Source organism: Onychomys torridus, chromosome 9, assembly GCF_903995425.1.
Source record: "Onychomys torridus chromosome 9, mOncTor1.1, whole genome shotgun sequence".
Classification (NCBI taxonomy): domain Eukaryota; kingdom Metazoa; phylum Chordata; class Mammalia; order Rodentia; family Cricetidae; genus Onychomys; species Onychomys torridus.
The window spans coordinates 412,342-435,000 of NC_050451.1; the positions used below are offsets into that span (position 1 = coordinate 412,342).

General features: G+C 39.6%; 1 protein-coding gene across 1 annotated transcript in view; it reads left to right on the forward strand.

Annotated features, from left to right (window-relative positions):
• Dnah12 (dynein axonemal heavy chain 12) overlaps nt 1-22,659 on the forward strand; it is a 168,422-nt gene that overhangs the window by 70,943 nt on the left and 74,820 nt on the right. The window contains exons 36-44 of the mRNA XM_036200006.1: nt 605-793; nt 3,433-3,584; nt 4,582-4,720; nt 5,790-5,956; nt 9,754-10,009; nt 13,849-14,148; nt 15,001-15,179; nt 15,758-15,950; nt 18,217-18,378. Of these exons, the coding sequence (XP_036055899.1) occupies nt 605-793; nt 3,433-3,584; nt 4,582-4,720; nt 5,790-5,956; nt 9,754-10,009; nt 13,849-14,148; nt 15,001-15,179; nt 15,758-15,950; nt 18,217-18,378 (1,737 nt within the window). The remainder of the gene's footprint in view (nt 1-604; nt 794-3,432; nt 3,585-4,581; nt 4,721-5,789; nt 5,957-9,753; nt 10,010-13,848; nt 14,149-15,000; nt 15,180-15,757; nt 15,951-18,216; nt 18,379-22,659) is intronic.

The window sequence follows — 22,659 nt, forward strand, 5'->3', positions numbered from 1 at the left end:
GATAAGGCATGTACATGAATGAAATTCAAAAGTCAAAAGCATACTTTCTGTTTATGCCAGTCTTTCAGCGACCTTCAAGGCAACTATTGTTAGTGCCCCTCAAAGCCTTGTAAAGGCATTGTATATATGTATATATATATACTCTTTCCTATGTGTGTATTTTATATGTCAATATTTACTAATTATATTTACAAACTATATTTACTCATTTGCATCTCACTTGCAATATGTCTTGATTTTTCCATATCAGTGTTACAGCTGTATATCTATCAGTGTGTGTGTCATACTGTAATTAACCAGACTTCCGGTTGAAGAAATAGAGATGTAACAAATATTTTTATATATATATATATATAATTTCACTGGTAGGAATATATTTGAGGACGAATTGAATAGATGTCCCTAGGTCATTTGATGTAGGCATTTAAGTTTTTGATCACTACTGCCGAAAAAATGATTCTTTATATGATTTAGCTGTACTAAGTTCTACTTTGTTTATTTGCATGACCTTTCCCAGTAATCAGGCCTTAATATATTAAATTTTAGTTATTCCTTGTAAATGTTCTTTTAAAATAGTCACTCTAGTTAACTTTTTCCCCAACAGGCCTGCTTTATATTCTCTTTGATTTGGTCCGTCGGAGCAAGCTGTGATACAAATGGTCGCCTTGCTTTTGATAATTTCATCCGATCGATTGTGACAGGGAAAGATGAAGAAGATCCAATACCAAACTCTGTGGGTAAATGGGAATGCCCATTTGATGAGAAAGGCCTAGTCTATGACTACATGTATGAGGTATGACCTCAAGTGCATGTGAGGACACAATGTGAAACACAACACCCTGGGGCAGCAGGCACAATGCCTGAGTTTTCATCTGAGCGGTGACTTCTGTGCTGAGACGCTTTGTTCCTTCTCCTTTCTCCTTGTAGATTTGTTCTAGTCACAGCTTATGATGTCACATGCAATTTTAACTTACTTTTCCACTCTGTGAAAGAATTCTTAATAGCCTCCTTTAAAACAGAAAATATTTAATCCATCATCTTATTCATGCAAATTTTATTTTACAACCATGAGACCTAATTAGAGCCTTGGTTATAATTTTACCTATTTATAGAAATCTAGAAAGAGACAGGACTCAAACCCAACTAGCAGTGGAAAATGAATTCCTTCACACAAATCATATAAACATAGAATTTTAAGAATATGACCAAAGACAGTTTTATCTTTATTAGTCATAGAGGAAGTCAGTGAAATAATCTCTAAAAGAGAATAGTCAAGAGACAGTAGTATAAACATGTTTTCTAAAAACTGAAAGTAAATATCAAAATATCCAATTTAAATAGATAAAAGTAGTTGCCATTGGGAAAGAGAAAATGGGAATTGAGAACTGTTCCTTTTTAAATCTTTTTGTTTGTTTGTTTTTGTTTTGTTTTTCAAGACAAGGTTTCTCTGTGTATCCCCGACTGTCCTGGAACTCACTCTGTAGACCAGGCTGGCCTTGAACTCAGGAATCTGCCTGCCTCTGCCTCCCAAGTGCTGGGACTAAAGGCGTGAGCCACCACATCCAGCATCTTTTTCTTAACCTAATAAACTTTTAACTCCAAAATACATGCCTATATAACTTTAATATGACTCTAAGTGTTTAAAAAAGTTAATTGCTGAGCTAGTGAGATGACAATTAGTAAAAACACTTGGCACACAACCTTGAATCCCTGAGTTCCACCATGTGTGTCCCACAGTGGAAGGAGAGGGCAGATCCCCAAAAGTTGTCCACTGACCTCCATAGGCCAGCTGCGGCACCTGTTTGCCTAATAGAATACAGCAAACAGTTCGTAGCACCAGCTAAGCACTGGAGCGGGTCCTAGACTCTGGCTACTTTGCCAGGAATTAACTTTGATAATTCGATAGTAGTAGGATCTGCAAGGGAAAGGGAAGAGTAATCAGGAGAACAGAATAATGGTTAAGGCTGGTACTGACTGGAAGACATCAGGACAGCAGCGTGTTTCAGCCAGCCAGTGGTTCAAAATAATTTCAAAACTTTTTCATTTTGTTTTGTTTTTGTTTTTTTTTTTTTCAAGATAAGTTTTCTCAGTGTAGCCCTATCCATCCTGGACCAGGCTGGGCTTGAACTCGGAAAGATTCATCTGCCTATGTCTCTCAAGTGATGGAATTAGAGGCATGACCCACCACCACTCAGCATGAATTAAAAGACTTTAATAGTACAGGTCTGCTGATTATCTTGGCTGAACATAAGCCTAGGTCAAAAAGACAAAATAGCAAACAAATCCAGAGGTCTCAAGTGATGTTTTATTTTTAGTTAGATTATAGCTCATTTACTTTAAGACATGAAAGATACGAAACCAAAATCTAACAAATTGCAACTCAAGTTACACTAGAATACTTTTAAATAAATACTCAGCATATGCCAAAAGGCATATTAAAGGCATTTAGGGAAGATTAGATATTAAGAGTACATAAATTCATCTGGACATGATGGTGTACACCTTTAGTCTCAGCACTCAGGAGGCAGAGGCAGGTGGCTCTCTGTGAGTTCAAGCCCAGCCTGGTTTACATAGTGAGCTCCAGGACAGCCATGGCTACAGCTATCTCAAAAAATAAAGGACATAAATTTTAGATATATTGAGTTTATGACAAAGTGATGTTTACATTATTTGGATTAACATGAAAAATTAAATGTATTAATTGAGTGGTAGATTCATGCATGTTTATTTATTAATCTGCTTTATTACTAAAGATGTTACTTAAATTTTATAGAATTATTATAATATTACATTATAAATGAGGAAAAGGCTAAAGTTTTTAATTTTGAGAGGTGTCCTTTAGAATATTTAAAAATGTTTATGTGTATGGATGTTTTACCTGCATGTATGTATATATGTTAAGTGCATGTTTGATGCCTAGAGAAGTCAGAAGAAGGCATCAGATCTCCTGGAACTGGAGTTTAGACAGTTGTGAGATGACACGTGGGTGCTGGGAACTGAACCTGAGTCCTCTGGGAGAACAGCCAGTGCTCTTGCGCACTGAGCCGTCTCTCCCTGACTTAGAATTCTCAATAAAACTTAAGTTTCAAAAAAGACAGTAAGTCCCTTTCCAGTGCTAATCATCCAGGAATAGAAGCTCTGGCTGTGAGTGTTAACGGACTCTCGTGTTATCTCAGGTTGCAGATCCTTACCGTAGTAGCTGCTGTAGCCCATTTGTCTTTACTCTTCTGTAAATGGCATGTTTCTGTTCTTTACCCATCTTTCAACTGACTTAACTTTTCCTTGTCAACAGGTAAAACATCATTGTGTTACAGTTGTTATGTTTTATCTAAGGGCTCAAATTTTAAGAAGCAAATGTTGTAAGTATTGAACAGATTATTTCAGATGTAGCAAGTACATAGTTATAATATTTTAAAACATATTCTCTTACAGTTAAAAAACCGGGGTCGCTGGCTCCATTGGAATGAATTGATTAAAAGTTCCAGTTTAGAAGACAAAAGAACCAAGATTCAAGATATCATAGTCCCTACAATGGACACAATAAGATATACTTTCCTAATGGATTTGAGTATTACCTATGCAAAGTAAGAAACTCTACTGCAAACATGAATTCTAAATGTAACAGTACCACTCTAATAAAATGGTAACATTTTTTTAAAGTAAACTTTAAGGTCATTGAGTTTCAGACAACTGAGGCTGTGGCTGGGAGCTAATTAACATGTTCTAAATGAGAGCTACTGTTATTGGAAAACCTAGAATTCAGCTTTCTCATTACTCACTCCAAAGTTTTAACAGAACCATAGTTCATTAACTTTTAAGTCACCAAAATTCACTTGTAGTGTTACAATTGAGAAGCTATAGATTCTGGGATGGGGAAATGGCTCAGTCAGTAAAGTCTTACTTCCTAAGCATGTGGAACCAGACTCCATATAATAAGCAATGGCCATGATGGTACACACTTGTAATCACAGCCATGGCAAGATGGGAGACAGAGACAGGCGGAACCCTGAAAGCATATGGGCCAGCTAGCCTAGCCTTCTTGGCAAAGTTCCAGGCCAGTGAGGGACCCTGTCTCAAACAAAAGGTGGGAAGTACCTGGGAATACTACCATGGTTGACGCTGAACTCCACACATGTGTTGTGCCTGTGCATGTCTACACATACACATGTACTCATACAACCCACCACCCCTCCACAAATCTATGCATTTCACATACAGGTTCAGTGTCTCCAGACAAAAGGTAGTAACCTTTTGGAGAATGCTCCAGTCTCTGCTTCTCATCTCACAGTAGGAATGCTTGGGGTTGCAGACACCAGCTACCAGGTCCCTTGTTACATGTGTTCCAGGGATCCAAATTCAGGTCATCAGGCTTGCAAGGCAAGTGCTTTTACCTTGCTGAGCCGTCTCCTTGGTCCTATCTTTACTGGGCTTTCATGAACAATTATACACATGGGGTTTTAGATAGAAATGATTTAACTACTATTTAAAGTTTTTTAAAAATATTTACTTGAGTTTCTTTCCATAAAAATGCTCTCCTATTTTCTTCCATTATGAATTATGTTATTCATTATTTTCATAAAGGCCACTGCTTTTTGTGGGTCCAACTGGTACAGGAAAGTCAGTGTATGTGAAGGATAAGCTAATGAACCACTTGGAAAAAGACAAGTACTTTCCTTTCTATGTCAATTTCTCTGCACGGACCAGTGCGAATCAGGTTCAGGTTAGTATAAAGCCAGAAACTTGGGCTTATAAGCATTATACTTTATCTTATTTGATAAACATGAAAATATTCAGTTATATGTTAAACATGCAACTTCGTACATCTATGAATAAAAAGATAATGCTTTTGCATTAGCCCTTTATTAAGATTTGTCACTAATTGTGACTTGAGAAGCAACAATTGACTTACCTGGAGAATAAAGTGTAAGAACCGCTCATGTGTGTGCATACAAGAGTTGTGGGTGGGCCTAGGAGAATATCCAGTTGTTTCCTATACTCTGCTGGGTGACTTTTAAGGACATTTGCTGCTCACTCGATTGGTTCAAACATAATATATTTGCATGACCTTCTCTTGCCCCTAAATATAACAAGCTGAAGCTATTTCATGAAGCTTCTTATAATTGCCACATTTAGTATCTGTTCCTAAACTTGTACCTACTTATTCTCCCCAACCCTATTTCTGTTGTTTTCAGCCAAGAGATTTGCCTTCACTTCAAAGTCATGCAAAGTTAGAACACTATAAAAATTTTAAATAAAATGATCTTTATATAATTCAGTTTTACAATGTTCAAGCAAATTTAAAAATTACCAGAAATATTTAAAAAGCATATACATTTATGTGGACCTTAAAAATACAACAAAGGTTGGAAAAATTAATTCTTTTGATTAAACCTTAAGTAAAGGGGTATCCAATGTGAAAAGTATTATAGAATTATACATGTGTATATGTAATGCAAGCTTGACATGTAAACACCTGTTATAAATCTAAGTGCAAGGGAGTTTCAACAGATGTTATTTGAATTGATGTCAAGTTTAAAGTTTAGTATCATTTGAAGTAGGAGTAGCTCAGAGTAATTACACACATAACATTATTTCCTCTCAAAGGTTGTTCAGTCCTTTTTTCTGATGTTTTTTATGTTAAGTTTTTGACTAATTAACAAATGGTAGCTGCTACTGGTGTACCATGGATACTGGCTGCATAGATCTTAATATTGACTTAATCAATAATGATAATGGTAAGTTTGTAATATTTTCATAGGTAAATATACCTTTTCTTTTTAAATTTTTAGAACATCATTATGTCTAGATTGGACAAAAGGCGCAAGGGAGTATTTGGACCACCTATGGGAAAGAAATGTATAGTGTTTATAGATGATATGAATATGCCTTCATTGGAGAAATATGGAGCTCAACCTCCTATCGAGTTATTACGACAGTTTTTTGATTGTGGACATTGGTAAATAATTCAATTAAAGTCTTTTTTCTTTTTATTTATTCATCTGTCGTATAATACATCCCTACCTCAGCCTCCCCTCCCTCCACTCCTCTCAGCTCCCCCACCCTCACCTTCCCTCTTCTCCAGATCCACTCCTCCTCTGTTTCCCTTCAGAAAAGAGCAGGTAGGCCTCCCAGGAATATCAACCAAACATGGCATGACAAGATGCAATAAGACTAGGCACAAACCCTCATATCAAGGCTGGATGAGGCAAAGTAGGAGGAAAAGGGTCCCAAGAGCAAGCAAAAGAGTCACACACACCCCCAATCCCACTGTTAGGAGTTCCACAAAAAAACCCAAGCTACCAGTATATGCAGAGGACCTAGTGTAGACCCATGTAGGCTCTGTGATTAACACTCCAGTCTCTGTGAGCCCCTGTGAACTCTGCTTAGTTGGTTCTGTGGGCCATGTTCTCCTGGTGTCCTCCACCCCTCTGGCTCCTACAGTCCTTCCTCCCCCTCTTCTGTGGGGTTCCCTGAGCTCTGCCTAACGTCTGCTCCCATCAGCTGCCAGAGGAAGCCTCTCTGATGATGACTGCGCTAGGCTCTGATCTATGAGTGTAGCAGAGTATCATTAGGGATCATCTCATTGACTTTTTTTTCTTTTTTGCCAGTTGTGTTTGGTTCTGTCCTAGGACTCTGGGCTGTCCAGCTTCAAGTTCCTGATCCAGGCAGTGTCAGTCATGGGCTCCCTCTTGTGGCCTGGGCCTCAAATTAGACCTCAGCACTTCAGGCAGGACAGGTTGTGGGTCAAAAGTTTTGAGGCTGGGTTAGTGTCCCAGTCCCACCACTGGAAGGCTTGCCTGGTTACTGAAGATGGCTGGTTTACGCTCTTTATCCTCCTTTACTAGGAGTCCTCACTAGGGCCACCCTCATAGGTTCTAAGATGTTTCCACCGTACTAGGTTTCTACATCACTCAATAAATGCCCCCAATTCCAGTCATCTCTTCCTCCATTCCTCCCTTCTCCACCATCCCTTCTGTTTCCACTCCTGCCCCCAGTCCACCCACATAATCTATTCTATTTCCTCTTCCCAGGGAGATTCATATGTCCTCCTTAGAACTTCCCTTGTTACTTAGCCTCTCTGGGTCTGTGGATTATAGTGGGATTATCCTTTACTTAACACCTAATATCCATGTGTAAGTGAGCACATATCACGTTCTTTTTCTGGGTCTGGTTGCCTTGCTCAGGGTGTTTTTTTTTCCCCTAGTTCTATCCCTTTGCCTGCAAATTTCACGAAGTCATTTTTTTTTTAAACAGCTGAGTAATATACTCCATTGTATGAATGTACCACATTTTCTTTATTCATTCTTTGGTTGAGGGACATCAAGGTTGTTTCCAGTTTCTTGATAGTATGAATAATGCTGCTATGAACATAGTTGAGCAAGTGTTCTTGTGGTAGGATGGAGCATCCTTTGGGTATATGCCCAGGAGTGGAATAGCTGGTTCTTGAGGTAGATTGACCCCCAATTTTCTGAGGAATTGCCTTATTGATTTCCATAGTGGCTGTACAAGTTAGCACTCTCACCAGCAATGGAGGAGTGTTCCCCTTACTCCACATCCTTGCCAGCATGAGCTGTCACTTGTGCTATTTATCTTAGTCATTCTGACAGGTGTAAGATGGAGTCTCAAAGTAATTTTGATTTGCATTTAAGTGTTTTTCAGCCATTTGAGATTCCTCTACTGATAATTCTCTGTTTCAATCTGTACCACATTTTTTAATTATTTGGTTTGTTGGTATGTAGTTTCTCGATTTCTATACATAGTTTGGATATTAGCCCTTTATTGGATGTGGAGTTGGTGAAAATCTTTTCCAGTTCTGTAGGCTGCTATTTTGTCCTATTGACAGTGTCTTTTGCTTTATAAAGGCTTTTCAGTTTCATGAGGTCCCACAATATTGGTCTTAGTCCCTGCGCTATTGGTGTTCTGTTTAGGAAGTTGTCTCCTGTGCCAGTGTGTTCAAGGCTATTCCCCAATTTCTCTTCTATCAGCTTCAGTGTGTCTGGTTTTATGTTGAAGTCTTTGATAAATATGGATCTATTTGCATTCTTTTACATGCTAACATCCAGTTAGACCAGCACCATTTGTTGAAGATACTTTCTTTTTTCCATTGTCTATTCTGGCTTCTTTATTTAAAACAAAACAAAACAAAAAAACAAGTGTATGGCATTTGTAGACTGGCTCCTTTCACTAGCATGTGTTTCTTAGTGTTGAGTTAATATTCCCTTCTATAGATGTTCCATAGTTTATGAGTCCACTCACCTGTTGAGGATATCTTGCTTTCTTTCAGGATGACTTCTATAGACAATTATATGAAAATATTATGTGGATATGTTTTAAACTGCATTAGATAAACACCAACTACAAAAATAGCTAGTGTAATTAGTGTCTTAATTTCTTTCCCTGTTGCTATGATAAAATACTTTGTCAAAACCAACTTAAAGAGAAAGGGAGCTTATTTTAGCCTTTCTGGGTTACAGTCCACCATGGTAGAGAGAAACCAGGGCATCAGGAATGTAAAGCAGCTCTTCACAGTCCATCAGCAGTCAGAAGAGAATACAGACATTGGAGCTTGCTTTCTCCACTCATATACAACCCAGGATCCCTGGCCTAGGAGATGGTACTGCCCAAAGTGGAGAGGATTTCCCACCTCAATTAATGTAATTAAGATAATCTCCTATAGATATCCTCAGAGGCCTGTCTCCTGAGGAATTCTAGATTTTGACAATTAAAACTAATCTTCACAAATAGTTATGGTAATACTATGTTTGGTTTTAAAATGAGTATGGAATACACTCCCATGATCCCAGCACTCAGGAGGATAGCCTGAATTCTCCTAATCTATGTCTTACCTTCTTTATTGTCTTTTACAAATAGAAGTTTTTATTTTAATGAAGATCACCTTTTCAATTATTTCTTTCACAGTTTGGGCCTTTGTTATCATAACTTAAAAACTGACTTACCTAAAGTCATTTACATTTTTCTCCAGTGTTTTCTCCTAAGACTTTGATGGTTTTGCACTTAATATTTAGGTCTGTGATCCATTTTGAATTAATTGTTATGAAAGGTGTATAAAGTCAGTGTTTAAATTTATTTTTCTACATGTGGATGTCCTAGCATTATTTGTTATAAAACCACTATTTTTTTCAAGGCCTTTGAACCCAACTCCCCACTCTTCACACCTTCTGATGAAAGCTTCAATATTAAAGAACTTAACCACTTATTAACTTATTGAAAATAGCCAACTAAATTTTGTTGTTCAGATATCTGATGAGGACTTCTTTGAAGCTTTATGTTTGTGTAATGGAGTCCTTTCTATATACAAAATATGTAGGTAATATGTAGACATTATTATTGCACTCTAAAGATAAGATCTCAGATGATAAGAAGATCAGGACTTTACCATAACCAGAATGATGTGTACCTCAAACTGAGACACTACTGCACACACCAGACTCATCCTAGGCGAAGTGGAGCAGCCACCCCTAGCTATAACCAGCTACAAGTACGTTGTAGCAACACTCTTCCAGAGAAAAGGGAAATTTACAGAATCAAACTGTAAGGAAGCATAAGGGGAAAGGTGGGAGAAAGAAAACAGAATTAGCATCCCTGACAGGAGGAGTAGAATATTTTCTTCTACTTGAAACCTTCTCTAAAGCTATTTCCTTCACAAAAGCTAGAGCTAAGTTTATATTTCTAAGGCTATTTGTGCTTTACTCTGTCTTCTTCTCTTTCTTTGTCTTCGTGTGTGCTTCCCAGGTACGACCTTAAGGACACCAGTAAAATCACATTGGTTGATATAGAACTGATAGCAGCCATGGGTCCTCCAGGTGGAGGGAGGAACGCAGTCACTCCCCGTTTCATTCGACATTTCAACATCTGCACTATCAATACTTTCAGCGATGAAACCATGGTCCGAATCTTCTCATCAATCATGGCGTTCTACCTGAGGTCTCATGAGTTCTCTCCAGAGTACTTTGCAATTGGACACCAAATAGTCAGTGGGACTATGGAGGTGAGCAAGTAAAGCAATGGAAGATGCGTTAGTGTCAGATGCTACCCTTACTTGGTCTTCTTTAAAAAACGCAGTTCCCTTAGTCATCTTTGGTTTCCATTATCAGAGATCCTGTTCAGACAGTTTACGAGCAGGAAGATCATAGGTTTTTGAAAGCAGAGAATCTAACAGGAGTTGAGCCTTGGCTGTTATCCCTATCTGGATGTCCCCAAACAAGCAGTTTGACCTTTTGGAGTCCCAGTGTTTAATCACTAGAATGAAATATGTTTCCTAAGGTTATTGTAAAGAATTTGCCCATAACCAGTGCCTGCCACATCATAATCATTTCCTTGATGATTAGGTTCCCACTGTGCTGTTTCTTAAATTTTCTCTTTTCTGTCTTCTTCTTGTTCTTCACACTTTTTTTCTTTTTATTTATTCTTCTCTTGTTGGATTTTCTTTTGCTCTAGCCCCACACTGGTATGCCAAAATGTTGCTGGCTGTTTTTTACTCATACCCTTTTGGCTCTTTCGTTTTTGGGGGAGCCCACCACACCATCTTATTCTTACTTATCAATGCCTGGCCTTAGCTTGGCTTGTTTCTAGCCAGCTTTTCCTAACTTTAAATTACCCCATCTACCTTTTTTTAAATTTATTATATTTGTGTTTTAATTTTACACATCAGCCATGGGTTCCCCTGTCCTCCCCCCTCCTGCCCCCACCCCCACTTTCCCCCCAGCTCCTCCCCTCCATTCCCATGTCCTCCAGGATCAAGGCACCCCTGGGGATTCATTTAAACCTGGTGGATTCAGTACAGGCAGGTCCTGTCACCCCCTTCCAGGCTGAGCATGTGTCCCTGTGTAAGCCCAAGGTTCCAAACAGCCAGCTCATGCACTAAGGACAGACAGGTCCTGGTCCCACAGGCTGGGTGCCTCCCAAGCAGATCAAGCTATTCAATTGTCTCACTTATCCAGAGGTCCTGATCCAGCTGGGGGATCCACAGCCTTTGGTTCATAATTCATGTGCTTCTATTCCTTTGGCTATTTGTCCCTGTGCTTTTCCAATCTTGGTCTCAACAATTCACGCTCTTGCAGACCCTCCTCTTCCTCGACAATTGGACTCCTGGAGCTCCACCTGGGGTCTGGCCAAGGATCTCTGCATCCACTTCCATCAGTTATTGGCCAAGAGTTGCAGCTCGACAGTTAGGGTGTCTGGCCATCTGATCTCCAGCCTAGGTCAGAGCAGGCCTTCTCCGACCACTGCCAGCGTCTGCAGAGGATGTCCCCATCTACCTCTTGTCTTCGGGCTTTCTCTTCCTACTTCTGTAACACCACGTTCACTTCTACTCTGCGGCTGGCCGGAGTGGCCGGGTGGCCTGGTGGCTGGCCCCTAGTGTCCTCCTCTCTTTGTTATCTTGCTCCTTCGTTCTCTGCCTCCCAGGTTTCTCCTCCTATTTATCTCTCTGCCTGCCAGCCCCGCCTGTCCTTTCTCCTGCCTCCACATTAGTTGTTCAGCTCTTTAATTAGACCATCAGGTGTTTTAGACAGGCACAGCAACACAGCTTCACAGAGTTCAACAAATGCAACATAAAAGGATGCAACACATCTTTGCATCACTAAACAAATATTCCACAGCACAAACAAATGGAACACATCTTAAACTAACACTCCACAACATTCTCTCATAACAGTGCATCCCAATCACAGCCTTCCCTCTACTCCTCCCAGCCTCCTCACCTCCCCTTTCCCACAGATCCACTGTTCCTCCATTTTCCTTCAGAAGAGAGCAGGTCTCCCAAGGATATCAGCTACACTGCATAACAAGATGAAATAAGACTAGGCACAAACCCTCATATCAAGGCTGGATGAGGAAAGGTGTTCCAGAGCAAGCAAAAGAGTCACAGACACCCCCACTCCCACTTTTAGGAATGCCACAAAACTCCCAAACTAACAATCATAACATGCATGTAGAGGACCTGTGTGCAGTCCAATGCAGTCTCCATGATTGCTGCTTCTGTCTCTGTGGGCCCCTGTGAGCTCTGCTTAGTTGATTCTGTGGGCCCCTGTGTGCTCTGCTTAGTTGATTCTGTGAGCCCCTGTGAGCTCTGCTTAGTTGATTCTGTGGGCCGTGTTCTCCTGGTGTCCTTCACCCCTCTGGCTCCTACAGTCCTTCCTCCCCCTCTTCTGTGGGGTTCCTCAAGCTCTGCCCAGTGTTTGGCTATGGCTATAAGTCTCTGCATCAGGTGCTAGAGGAAGCCTCTTTGATGACAGTTAGGCTAGGGACTCATCTGGTCTTATGGCTGTAATTTTTTTCTAAGGAAATGTAAGCATCTTATATACATATTACTCTCACTCAGAGCATACACATTGCTGTGAAAAATTAGAGCATGCAAGGATGGGAGTAAAAAAACTTAGGCCCATGTGGTCAGTGAACACCTCCTAGGCAGAGCCGGGCAGGTCTCTGAGTTCAAGGCCAGCCTGGGCTACAGAGTGAGTCTAGGACAGGCACCAAAACTACACAGAGAAACCCTGTCTTGGAAAAAAAAAAAATCGAGTGTTCACAGTCATCCTCTTTGCCAGGCGGTGGTGGCGCACACCTTTAATCCCAGCATTCCGGAGGCAGAGCCAGGAGGATCTCTGTGAGTTCGAGGCCAGCCTGGTCTCCAAAGCGAGTTCCAGGAAAGATGGCACAAAGCTACACAGAGAAACCCTGTCTCGAAAAACAAAACAAAACAAAAAAGAATACCTCCTGGTTTGCTCAGGGTATGTTATCTGCCCTTACTCATAAGCCAGAACCAGCCTCATGTCATATATTAAAAGGGAAAACAGTGCATTCGAAGGTAATTTGGGGTTAATGTCACCAAACTAAGCTGGCTGGGAGCTTGATAAAGAGAGGTCTGGGTACAAGAGGTCACGGGCATGGCCATTGACTTCCTTCCTCTCACTAGCCTCACCTTATAGTTTCGGCCATCTCTGATAATGCCACTGTGCTATGAACCCATCATTAGATCAGAGCCCAGGATCTAATCCCCCCAAAGCCCATCTTCTGCCAATCAGGCCTTTAACACGAGAGTCTTTGGTGGGAGCATTTCAGATTCAAACCACGACTGAGTAGAAGATTAATTCTGATACAGGAAAGTGCTTTTATTTGTAAAATACAATATTTCAAATATTACTTGAATGAATGGGCCTTGGCCAGGTAGAAGAGATACCTTTTCTCTCTCTTTAAAGCATTAGAGACTTACCATGGGTAGATAGGGGGATAAACCACAAAACACATCCAATTGAAAAATAATTTTGTCCTTCTTTTTGTCAGGATATATTAAAAAATTAACTAACTTTTTAAAAGAGAGTAGTAACTTTCCTATGAGGAATAGAGCATTCAGGAAAGATATACTTTGTTTCTATATCTTGCCAGTTAAGATAAAGGAGGAAGAAAAGGAGTCAGAGTCTAACAGGAAGAAGGGAAGGGAGAGAATTGGTTGATTTAAAGTCAGTGGTCATCTCAAAGACACTATTTTTTTTTCTCTCTGTTTGGGATGCTTTAGAATGAGTTGCCTGGTTTTAGTTTCTGTTGCAATTTTAAACTGATTAATAACCTCAGGTGCCCTGTATGTGGAACAGTGACACCGAATGGGAACCAATCTGGGAGGGGGTGGAACCCAAGTTCCCTCGGCTTCGCAGTGCCTGGCTGAGTGCTCTGGACCAAAATGAGCATATATTCCATGCTAGGCTCAATATTTATGTGTTTTCCAAAGTGATATCATCTAATAGGATAAGTGAAATATTGTTTATACTCTTTCTTAGGGCTGTTAATTATAGGTATTTCATTTTTGAATTGTTGCATTTTTTTCCTTCACAGATATATAAACAATCTATGGAAAATCTTTTGCCCACTCCTGCAAAATCCCATTATACTTTCAATTTGCGTGATTTCTCCCGTGTCATCCGGGGCTGCTTGCTCATTGAGAAGGATGCTGTAGAGAGCAAGCACACCATGATCCGTCTGTTTGTGCATGAGGTTCTCCGAGTGTTTTATGATCGCCTCATTAACGATGATGATCGAAATTGGCTCTTCAAATTAATTAAAACTGTTATAAAGGACCACTTTAAGGAGCCATTTGATACTGTCTTTTCTCATCTTCGAAAAGAGAATGCTCCAGTAGGTTTATTTACTGATTAAAACATGTCAGGTTAAAGTGGGATGTCCTGAGCAATTAATGAACTTTTGCAAAAATGTACTTGCTTTATATTGAACATATCCTTTTACTTTTTCTTATGGGTAGGAGTTTATTTTGAGATTAGTCTGTAGAAGAATGCATTGATATAGAGGTTATTTACAGTTATTTAGGTTATTCTATGGTGGCTGTTAATGGGATGGTACAGGGTACATAGCATGCTATCAACTAGAATACTCTTTTTAACAAAAAAAGTCAGAAAAGATGACTTTCCAGTCTATAGAAAAAGCATCTGGAGAGGTGGCTCAGTGGTTGAGAGCACTGGCTGCTCTTGCAGAGGACCCGGGTTTGATTCCCGGCACCCTCGCGGCAGCTCACAACCACCTATGGCTCCAGCTCTGAGAAATATGCTGACCTCTTCTGGCCTCTTCAGGCATAGCATCACACACAGTACACTTGGCTACATACCAACAAAACACTCATAAAATAAAAACTAACAAATCTTTTGGTTCCCAGTCTATAGAAAAAGCAACAAATTTTCTTTTTGCCACATAAAGTTATCATCTTAGGTGTTAATTTTATACAAAATATTATTTGATATCTTAATATTAAAAGTAATTAGCTACTAGTTAACTCATAACATACATAAACGAAGTTTTTTATTATTTATTAAATTCATTTTGTAATTTAACTTTTTTTTTGTTTATTCGAGACAGGGTTTCTCTGTGTAGCTTTGCGCCTTTCAGGCTGGCCTCCCAAGTGCTAGGATTAAAGGCATGTGCCACCACAACCTGGCATAATTTAACTTTTATAACTTTCTGATTTATATTCTGTAGGTAAGTGAAGAAGACTTAAGAAGTCTCATGTTTGGGGATTATATGAACCCTGATCTTGAAGGAGATGATCGAACCTACATTGAGATTCCAAACATTCACCAGTTTAATGATGTTGTTGACCAGTGTCTAGATGAGTACAATCAAACTCACAAGAGAAGAATGAGTCTCGTTGTGTTTAGGTACCTATTCGTTACATTTATGTATGTGTTGGATACTTTGTTTCTAAATTTTCCTGAAACATTTAAAACAGAAAATGTAGTAAATACCTATCCTATATATTACAATATAAAACATCAGTATTTTATTAAGTTGCCTGTTTTGGCCAATGGTCCCCTTAATCTGTATTAATAAAAAGAAGCTCCTGGTTTCTGGACAGAGTGTGGAGGTCAGAGGACAGCTTTCAGGTGCCCATTCTCACCCTCCCACCTTGTTTAAGACGGAACCTGTTTGCCACTGCATCAGCCCTGCTAGCTGGCCTCATGAGCCTCTGGGGTTCTCAGATCAGTGCCTCCATCTCCTGTTGGTGTGCTGGGATCCCAAATGTCTGTGGCATCCAGCTGTTATGTGAGTTCTGGAGATTGAAACTAAGGTCATTAGGCTTGGGAGGCAAGAACTTCCCAACCCCAGCTCCTGCATGCTTTAGTTTTTCAGCAAACTTTGTGGATATTTACAGTTTAACATCATGTTATAAAATATTTATAATAAAATGGTAAGTAAATGTACATGTGTTGCTATGGATAATAACTTATTTTGGTAGGTATGTTTTGGAACATTTATCAAGAATATGCCGCATTCTAAAGCAGTCTGGTGGAAACGCATTGCTCATCGGGCTTGGAGGAAGTGGCCGGCAGTCTTTAACTCGTCTAGCTACCTCCATGGCAAAAATGCAGATTTTTCAACCAGAAATCTCTAAGAGTTACGGCATGAATGAGTGGAGAGAGGACATGAAGGTAAAATTATGAAGATAATGATGATATTCATTCTTTGACTAGTAAAAGGGGGTCAGCCTGTGCAGCTGTGTATATTTGGGTAGTTACAGCAAACTGTCCTCTCCACTGGGTGCCTGCTGTGAGCGGTGAACGCATCCTGAGTGCTTTACTTACATAATCTCATTCCATAGGTACAGCACTGAGACGCAGCAGGTATAGTGATTGCTGTTTCACTGTTGAGGATACTGAAGCTAAAGGAAATTATATTATGTTTTATAAAGCAGAACTTTAGGCTTTCTAATGTAAGTTACCACAGTTGCCACTGATTCTGTCTTCATCCTAGTTTGAGAAGACTTATTTCACGGGAATATATGATTTCCACAGGGTCTTGTACAGACAGCAGCAGTTGCTGTGAGTTCATGAGTGCAAAAGCCCTATCATGTCCAAAACCATGATCTCCCAACAGCCATTCCCAGCTTATGGCACTTACAGTCTATCTCCTCCCTCTTCTGTGATGTTTCCTGAGCTTAGGGGGAAGGGAGTGATATGGGCTGAAGTCACTTATTCTCTGCACCTTAGTAGTTATGAGTCTGTGTAATGACCGTCCACTATAATAAGAAAACTCTGTAATGAGGGATGAGAGCTAGACTAATCTGTGGGGAAAGGATAAATATTTAGGACACAGGTTGATACTGTCTTGGTTAGGGCTTCTATTGCAGTGACAAAACACCATGACCTCAAGCAAGTTGTGGAGGAAAGGGTTTAGTTGGCTGACATGTCCATAGCACTGTTCATCACTCCGAGCAGCAACTCAAACGGGGCAGGAACCTGGAAGCAGGAGCTGATGCAGAGGCACTGGAAGGGTGCTGCTTACTGGATTACTTCCCATGGCTTGCTCAACCTGGCTTTCTTATGGAACCCTGGACCACCAGCCTAGGGATGACACTGTCCAGAATGTGCTGGGCTCTCCCTCATTAATCACTAAGAAAATACCCTACAGGACTGCCTACAGCCTGATCTTGTGGAAGCATTTTCTCAACTGAGGTTCCCTCCTCTAGAGGACTTTAACTTGTGTCAAGTTGGCATAAAACTATCTGGCACAAATGCTATGTCCATTTATCAAAAGTAAAACTAGTAGGTTATTTCCCCAGGGAAAATCATCTTCCCAACCAAGGTCTCCTGGGCAAGTTTACAAGTACCATGTATGAGTTCCCTCCTGTGGATCAGGCTTACATCCAATCATAAAACTGTTGGTTATCCCCTGCACCCCATAATATTCATGCCACTGTTTCACTATTGGGCATTGTGGTTCACAGGGTTCACAACTGTTGATGACCTTTCCGCTCACAGCAGCCTACATAGCACCTTTCAGTTACTATGAAAGCTAGGTAGCAGGGAGAAAGTTTCCAGTCAATATTAGGGGCTTCCCATTAAGTTCTGATGAGTGACCAAGGGTAGTGACCATAGCCTGTATTGTTTTGGGGGGCGGGGGTCCCTGGGAAGTCCCTGCTCAACAACTCCAAGGGAGGGAACTCATACCAGAGACTGGACTTTTTGTATGATTAACTTAATGGCTTTGGGGGGGAACATTATCATATTACTTAATTTTAATCCTGGCTGTATCTAAAAATCTCCTTAAAAGTTCCTGAAATTTTAACAGTCAGTTTTAACAGACCTATGAAAATTAGCTCCATTGGACTACTAAGTCTGTGTTTTTATTTAAGGTGGGGATTTTGCTTGCAATTGGCCAAAAACAAATGAGAAAAAAAAAACTAGATCAAGTTATCTTAAGCAGAAGAGGAAGTTATTGATTTATAGGACTTAAGTGCTGATTTATAGGACTTAAGTGCTCAGAGGTGGACGGTCATTTAACTTGTTTCAATCTAAGGGCCCAGATTAGAAATTCCTCTATACTCCTGGATGTGTTCTTCATTTGTCTTACTTCTCCAGCTGGCTCAGTCCATGAGGCAACACAGTTGACCCAAGTACTTTGTATTACTGGCCTTTGTAAGCATCCTTCTCAGTGCAAGGGCTGTATGTTAAGTCCTTCTCAGTCTTTAAAGTAATCGTTTGACTTAATCACATGCCTCTGATCCGGTTGTTATGTCTAGGAGCTTGAGACAACTAACTCATTTGTGTTGTCCACCTACAGTGTGGGAGAAATGGGGCTCCTGATTGACAGCCCCACCAGAACCAAAGTACCCTTAAATCCAAGCATAAACAGAAGGGGAAGCAAAACCTACACAAGTCCACTGCATTCTGCTTATAAGTGCATTTTCCCTTTAAGACCTTGTTAAGAAACGTAGGCATGAAGGGCCAGAAGACAGTCTTTCTGATCACAGACACTCAGATTAAAGAGGAAGCTTTCCTAGAAGATGTCGACAGTGTGCTCAATACCGGTGAAGTTCCTAACATTTTTGCAGCAGATGAAAAGCAAGAAGTAATGGAGGTAAGTACTTTGGGGGAGTCCTGCGGTTAGCACAGGAATTTTCTTATCATGATCAGTTTGCTGTGCTCTTCAGGATAAATATATCTTATACAGTTAAGCAATTAAATAAATATAGCTTATACAATTTAAATTATATTAGTTTAACACATCATTTTGGTGAATTTTAAATTCTAGCTTCATTGCAAGTCAGAAATTATTTTATAATTATCTTCATAAAATAGCAATTGTTTTACATATTTTGTGATACTTAGCATGCTTATGATTGCTAAAAGTTTAATACCAAGTCTTAAACTGGTGAGAACCAGAGCTGGGTGTGGTGGCATAGACCTTTAATCCTAGCGCCCAGGAGACTGAAACAGAAGGGTCGTGAGTTTGATGTCAGCTTGAACTATATTTTGACTTTGTTTTGTTTTGTTTTTTGAGACAGGGTTTCCCTGTATAGCAGCCCTGGCTGTCCTGAAACTCACTCTGTAGACAGGCTGCCTAGAACTCACAGCAATCCACCTGCCTCTGCCTTCTGAGTGCTGGGATTAAAGGCATGCACCACCACTCCCCAACTTTTGAACTGTATTTTGAGATGTTAATCTCAAAAACAGAACAAAGAAATAAACAACAGACACAGGAAGAATGAAAACATGACTGATATTTTACTTGATTAGTTGTATGGCTTTCTCCTTGTCCAGTATAGTTTTCAAAAGTCTTACTAAAACTATCTTTTCTTACAGTTCTGATATATATATATATGAAAGTTAGGTTTTGTGATCTCAAGGACAAGATACAATTGTGTAGCACCTACTACTGTCAACTGTCAGATACTTTGATCCCCATTTCTAAGACTTACTCCTTTTTCATTGACTCTATTTACTTTTATCCATGGAACTTATTACTTATATCTGGATGTTTCCTCCTGGAGTGAAATGGACTCACCCTGGTAGTGTAGGCCCTCTGCTTTTGCCTTCTATGAAATAGGAGCACAGACAGCACTTGCCCCTACATAGGGTTATAATGAGGTGAGGAAATCACACAAAATAAGCACTTACATAGGGTTGAACACTTAGAAACCCTTCAGTAAATCATATGTTACTAGTTTTTGGCCTGGGTTTCATTTACCTGAGCAATCCTAGTGATGTCATCAGAACAGCTCAAAAATGATGATGCTCCCAAATAATAGGAAAAATTCATTCTCATATTCACAAACAAAGAGTAGTCATCTGTGGGGAGTGAGATGCGGTTGGAATTTTCCTGTCCCAAATGCCTGCTTCCAAATAACCAACATGGAGATTTAATATTATTTACAAATGTTCAGCCCCACAGCTCGGGCTTGTTACTAGCTAACTCTGACATTTTAAATTGACCTATATTCCTTATTTATGCTCTGCCACATGATGGTACCTTTATTAGCATAACATGTTCATCACCTGCTCTCCCTGAGTCTGCTTGTGACTCCAGACTCTGCCTTTCTTTCTCTCAGAATTCTTTCTGTGTCAGCCTGTCTCGCCCAATCTCTTCCCACCCAGCTATTGACCATTTAGTTTTTTATTAACAATAAGAGCAGTACATGTTTATAGTGTACAAATATTGTTCCACAGAATTTCCTCCAATTTATCTAATTAAAAAAGGGTTTAACCTAGCAAAATTATACACAATAAAAACAGTTATCGAGTAAGAATATTAGTTACGATATCCAGTCTATTTGTATTTGGCAAAAATCAGAGAAAATGCTCCATTATCTGTCCTGTCTTTGTGAGTCCAAAGTTTAATATCTAGTTTGCTTTCTATCATAACTAAGGAAAACTATAAGTTTAACTATTTAGTCTTTAACTCTATCAAAGACCCCAGAAAGATGAAATGTTATCTAATGACAGAGACATCAGGCTGCCTGGTCAGTCACCCAAGTTCCTCTGTGATGTTGAGGCATCCAACTATAACCTACAGGCCTAGCATATATGACAGACTTTTCTGTGAAGCAGGGAATTTTGAAGGACTGTCCTACCTTGTCTTGGCAGTTTGGCAGTTGCCTTTCTGGCATCCTGCTGGTCCAGGTTCAAGAGTATACTGTCAGCAACTGAGGCAAGGGTAGTTGCTTTGCCCATATGGCTACCTTTTGCCACAAAGAAAACAAATCCATATGGAGTTTCTTTGATGCCCATCATCTTCTCTGAAATAGATTGGTGCTGCCAGGAGCAAACATGTCTCACTATCATGAAAAGCCTTAGGTTATTAGACATATGAAATTCTGTAGGTCTTTGAAGTGTTTGAAGACCATCTATCTATCTAAATATATCTGTGTATGATCTTGAAAACATACCTAACATGACTATAAGTGTCACTATTAGAGGTGACTATTAATCTGTATTTCTTAATTGTATATTACATTTTAAATGAGCTGCATAAACACAATACCTTAAACAAGAGTAGAAATATACATACAGTATAAGAAAATTAACTTTAAATTTGTATCAATAAACCAAAATCTATACCAATATAAAATATGTAAGATTGGGCTGGAGAGATGGATCAGTGGTTAAGAACACTGACTGCTCTTCCAGAGGTCCTGAGTTCAATTCCCAGCACCCACATGGCAACTCACAACTGTCTGTAACTCCAGTATCAGGGGACTCAACGTCCTCACATAGACATACATGCAGGCAAAACACCAATGCACAGGAAATAAGAATAAATAAATTATTTTTTTAAATATATAAGATTAATAGTTGTTTTTTATTAAAGTAGAGTCAATAATCTACCCTTTTATCCTGTCATTTCTACATCCCCCCACCTCTTTTCTTTTCAGAACAAGATCCCTGAATCTAATCTCCTTTGTTCAGCTTTTTTCCTGACCATTACCAATAACAACTTGTAACCAACTCCCCTTAAATGATAATAAATATCCATAACCCATCTTTTGGGACTGTGGACATAGTTCTCTAGACTGCTTCCTGTTTTTTGTGGGCACTGTTATCTTTGGGGGACTCTGAGAAAATACTGACTCGAGTATTCTGTGAGGCTGTATCATATCAACCAGCAGCCTTGAAGCTGTTCTGGATGCAGAATTCTGAGGAGACAATAACAGGCATTTTGAGATGCTTGATCACATGGGCCATCTGTTTTCATTGGTGTTTGGTCCCCTTGCTCTGAAAATACATAAGCTTTTAAAGGTAAAAATATCTGCATTAATACAAGTATAGACTGTGCATTGTACATAACTCAGCCAAAGATGATTTTTTTGTTATATGTTTGAACAGGTAAAATATACATCACATGTCTTGTAGTTCTTCTAGGTTTATTTCTTTATATTTATAACCAGGTCTTCCTTGATTGAACCTGACTTTTTCTTAACCCAGAATGAATCCACAGCTTCTCATTTCCTATAGAAATAAAAGCATAACTTATTCCCCAAAGGAGCACATCTTTTGACTTAAATTTTGAAGTCAAGATTTTTTTTAAAATAGATAGGTTGGTTGAATCTAGCAGTTTTTTATAATCCAGTGTCTCTCAGTAGCCAAAAAAAAAACAAAGGCAACACAATAACATACAGGATCCAGTCACTCTTTACATCTTTACATGGCTTATTATTACTCTATTCCCTTTTTAAGGACTTTCTCTACTCTTTGTCTTTTCTCTCCCAAGCCTACATATATTTTTAAACACACTGTAACCCATGTGGAGGTTTTTTTTCCCATCTGAATCTGTCTTTACTGCATATCTGTAACCTTTTCTGTCTACAGAAGCAAAACTCCCAAACCCACCATGCAGCTTGCTGGTGGAGCTTGCACTGGTAGCTTAAACCTACAGGTAGCAGCTGAAAGGTGCCTCTCTGCACTGCTGACATGTGAGAGACTGTGGGAACCCACCATATGGCTTAGCTATGGTGTGCTGGCAGCTGCCAGGAGATATATCTCTGTACTGTGGCCGGCATGGGAGACATGAGACTAGGAACTGAGTTTGGCTCTGTTTTTGTGTGTTTAGAACCTTTTTAAAGCTTTTTCAGGTCTTCTGTGGATCTACATCCCACATTGGGTGCCATCTGTAGTTGGAGTTTTCCTGTCCCAACTGCCTGCTCCCAAACAACCAATATGGAGATTTAATAATAATTACAAATGATCGGCCAATAGCTCAGGCTTGTTAGTAGCTAACTCTTACATTTTAAATTAACCTATCTTTTTTATTTACACTCTGCCACATGACAGCACCTTTATTGGTATGACACATTCATCTTCTGCTCCTTCTGCATCTGCTCATGACTCTAGTCTCTGCCCTTCTTCCTACCAGCATTCTCTC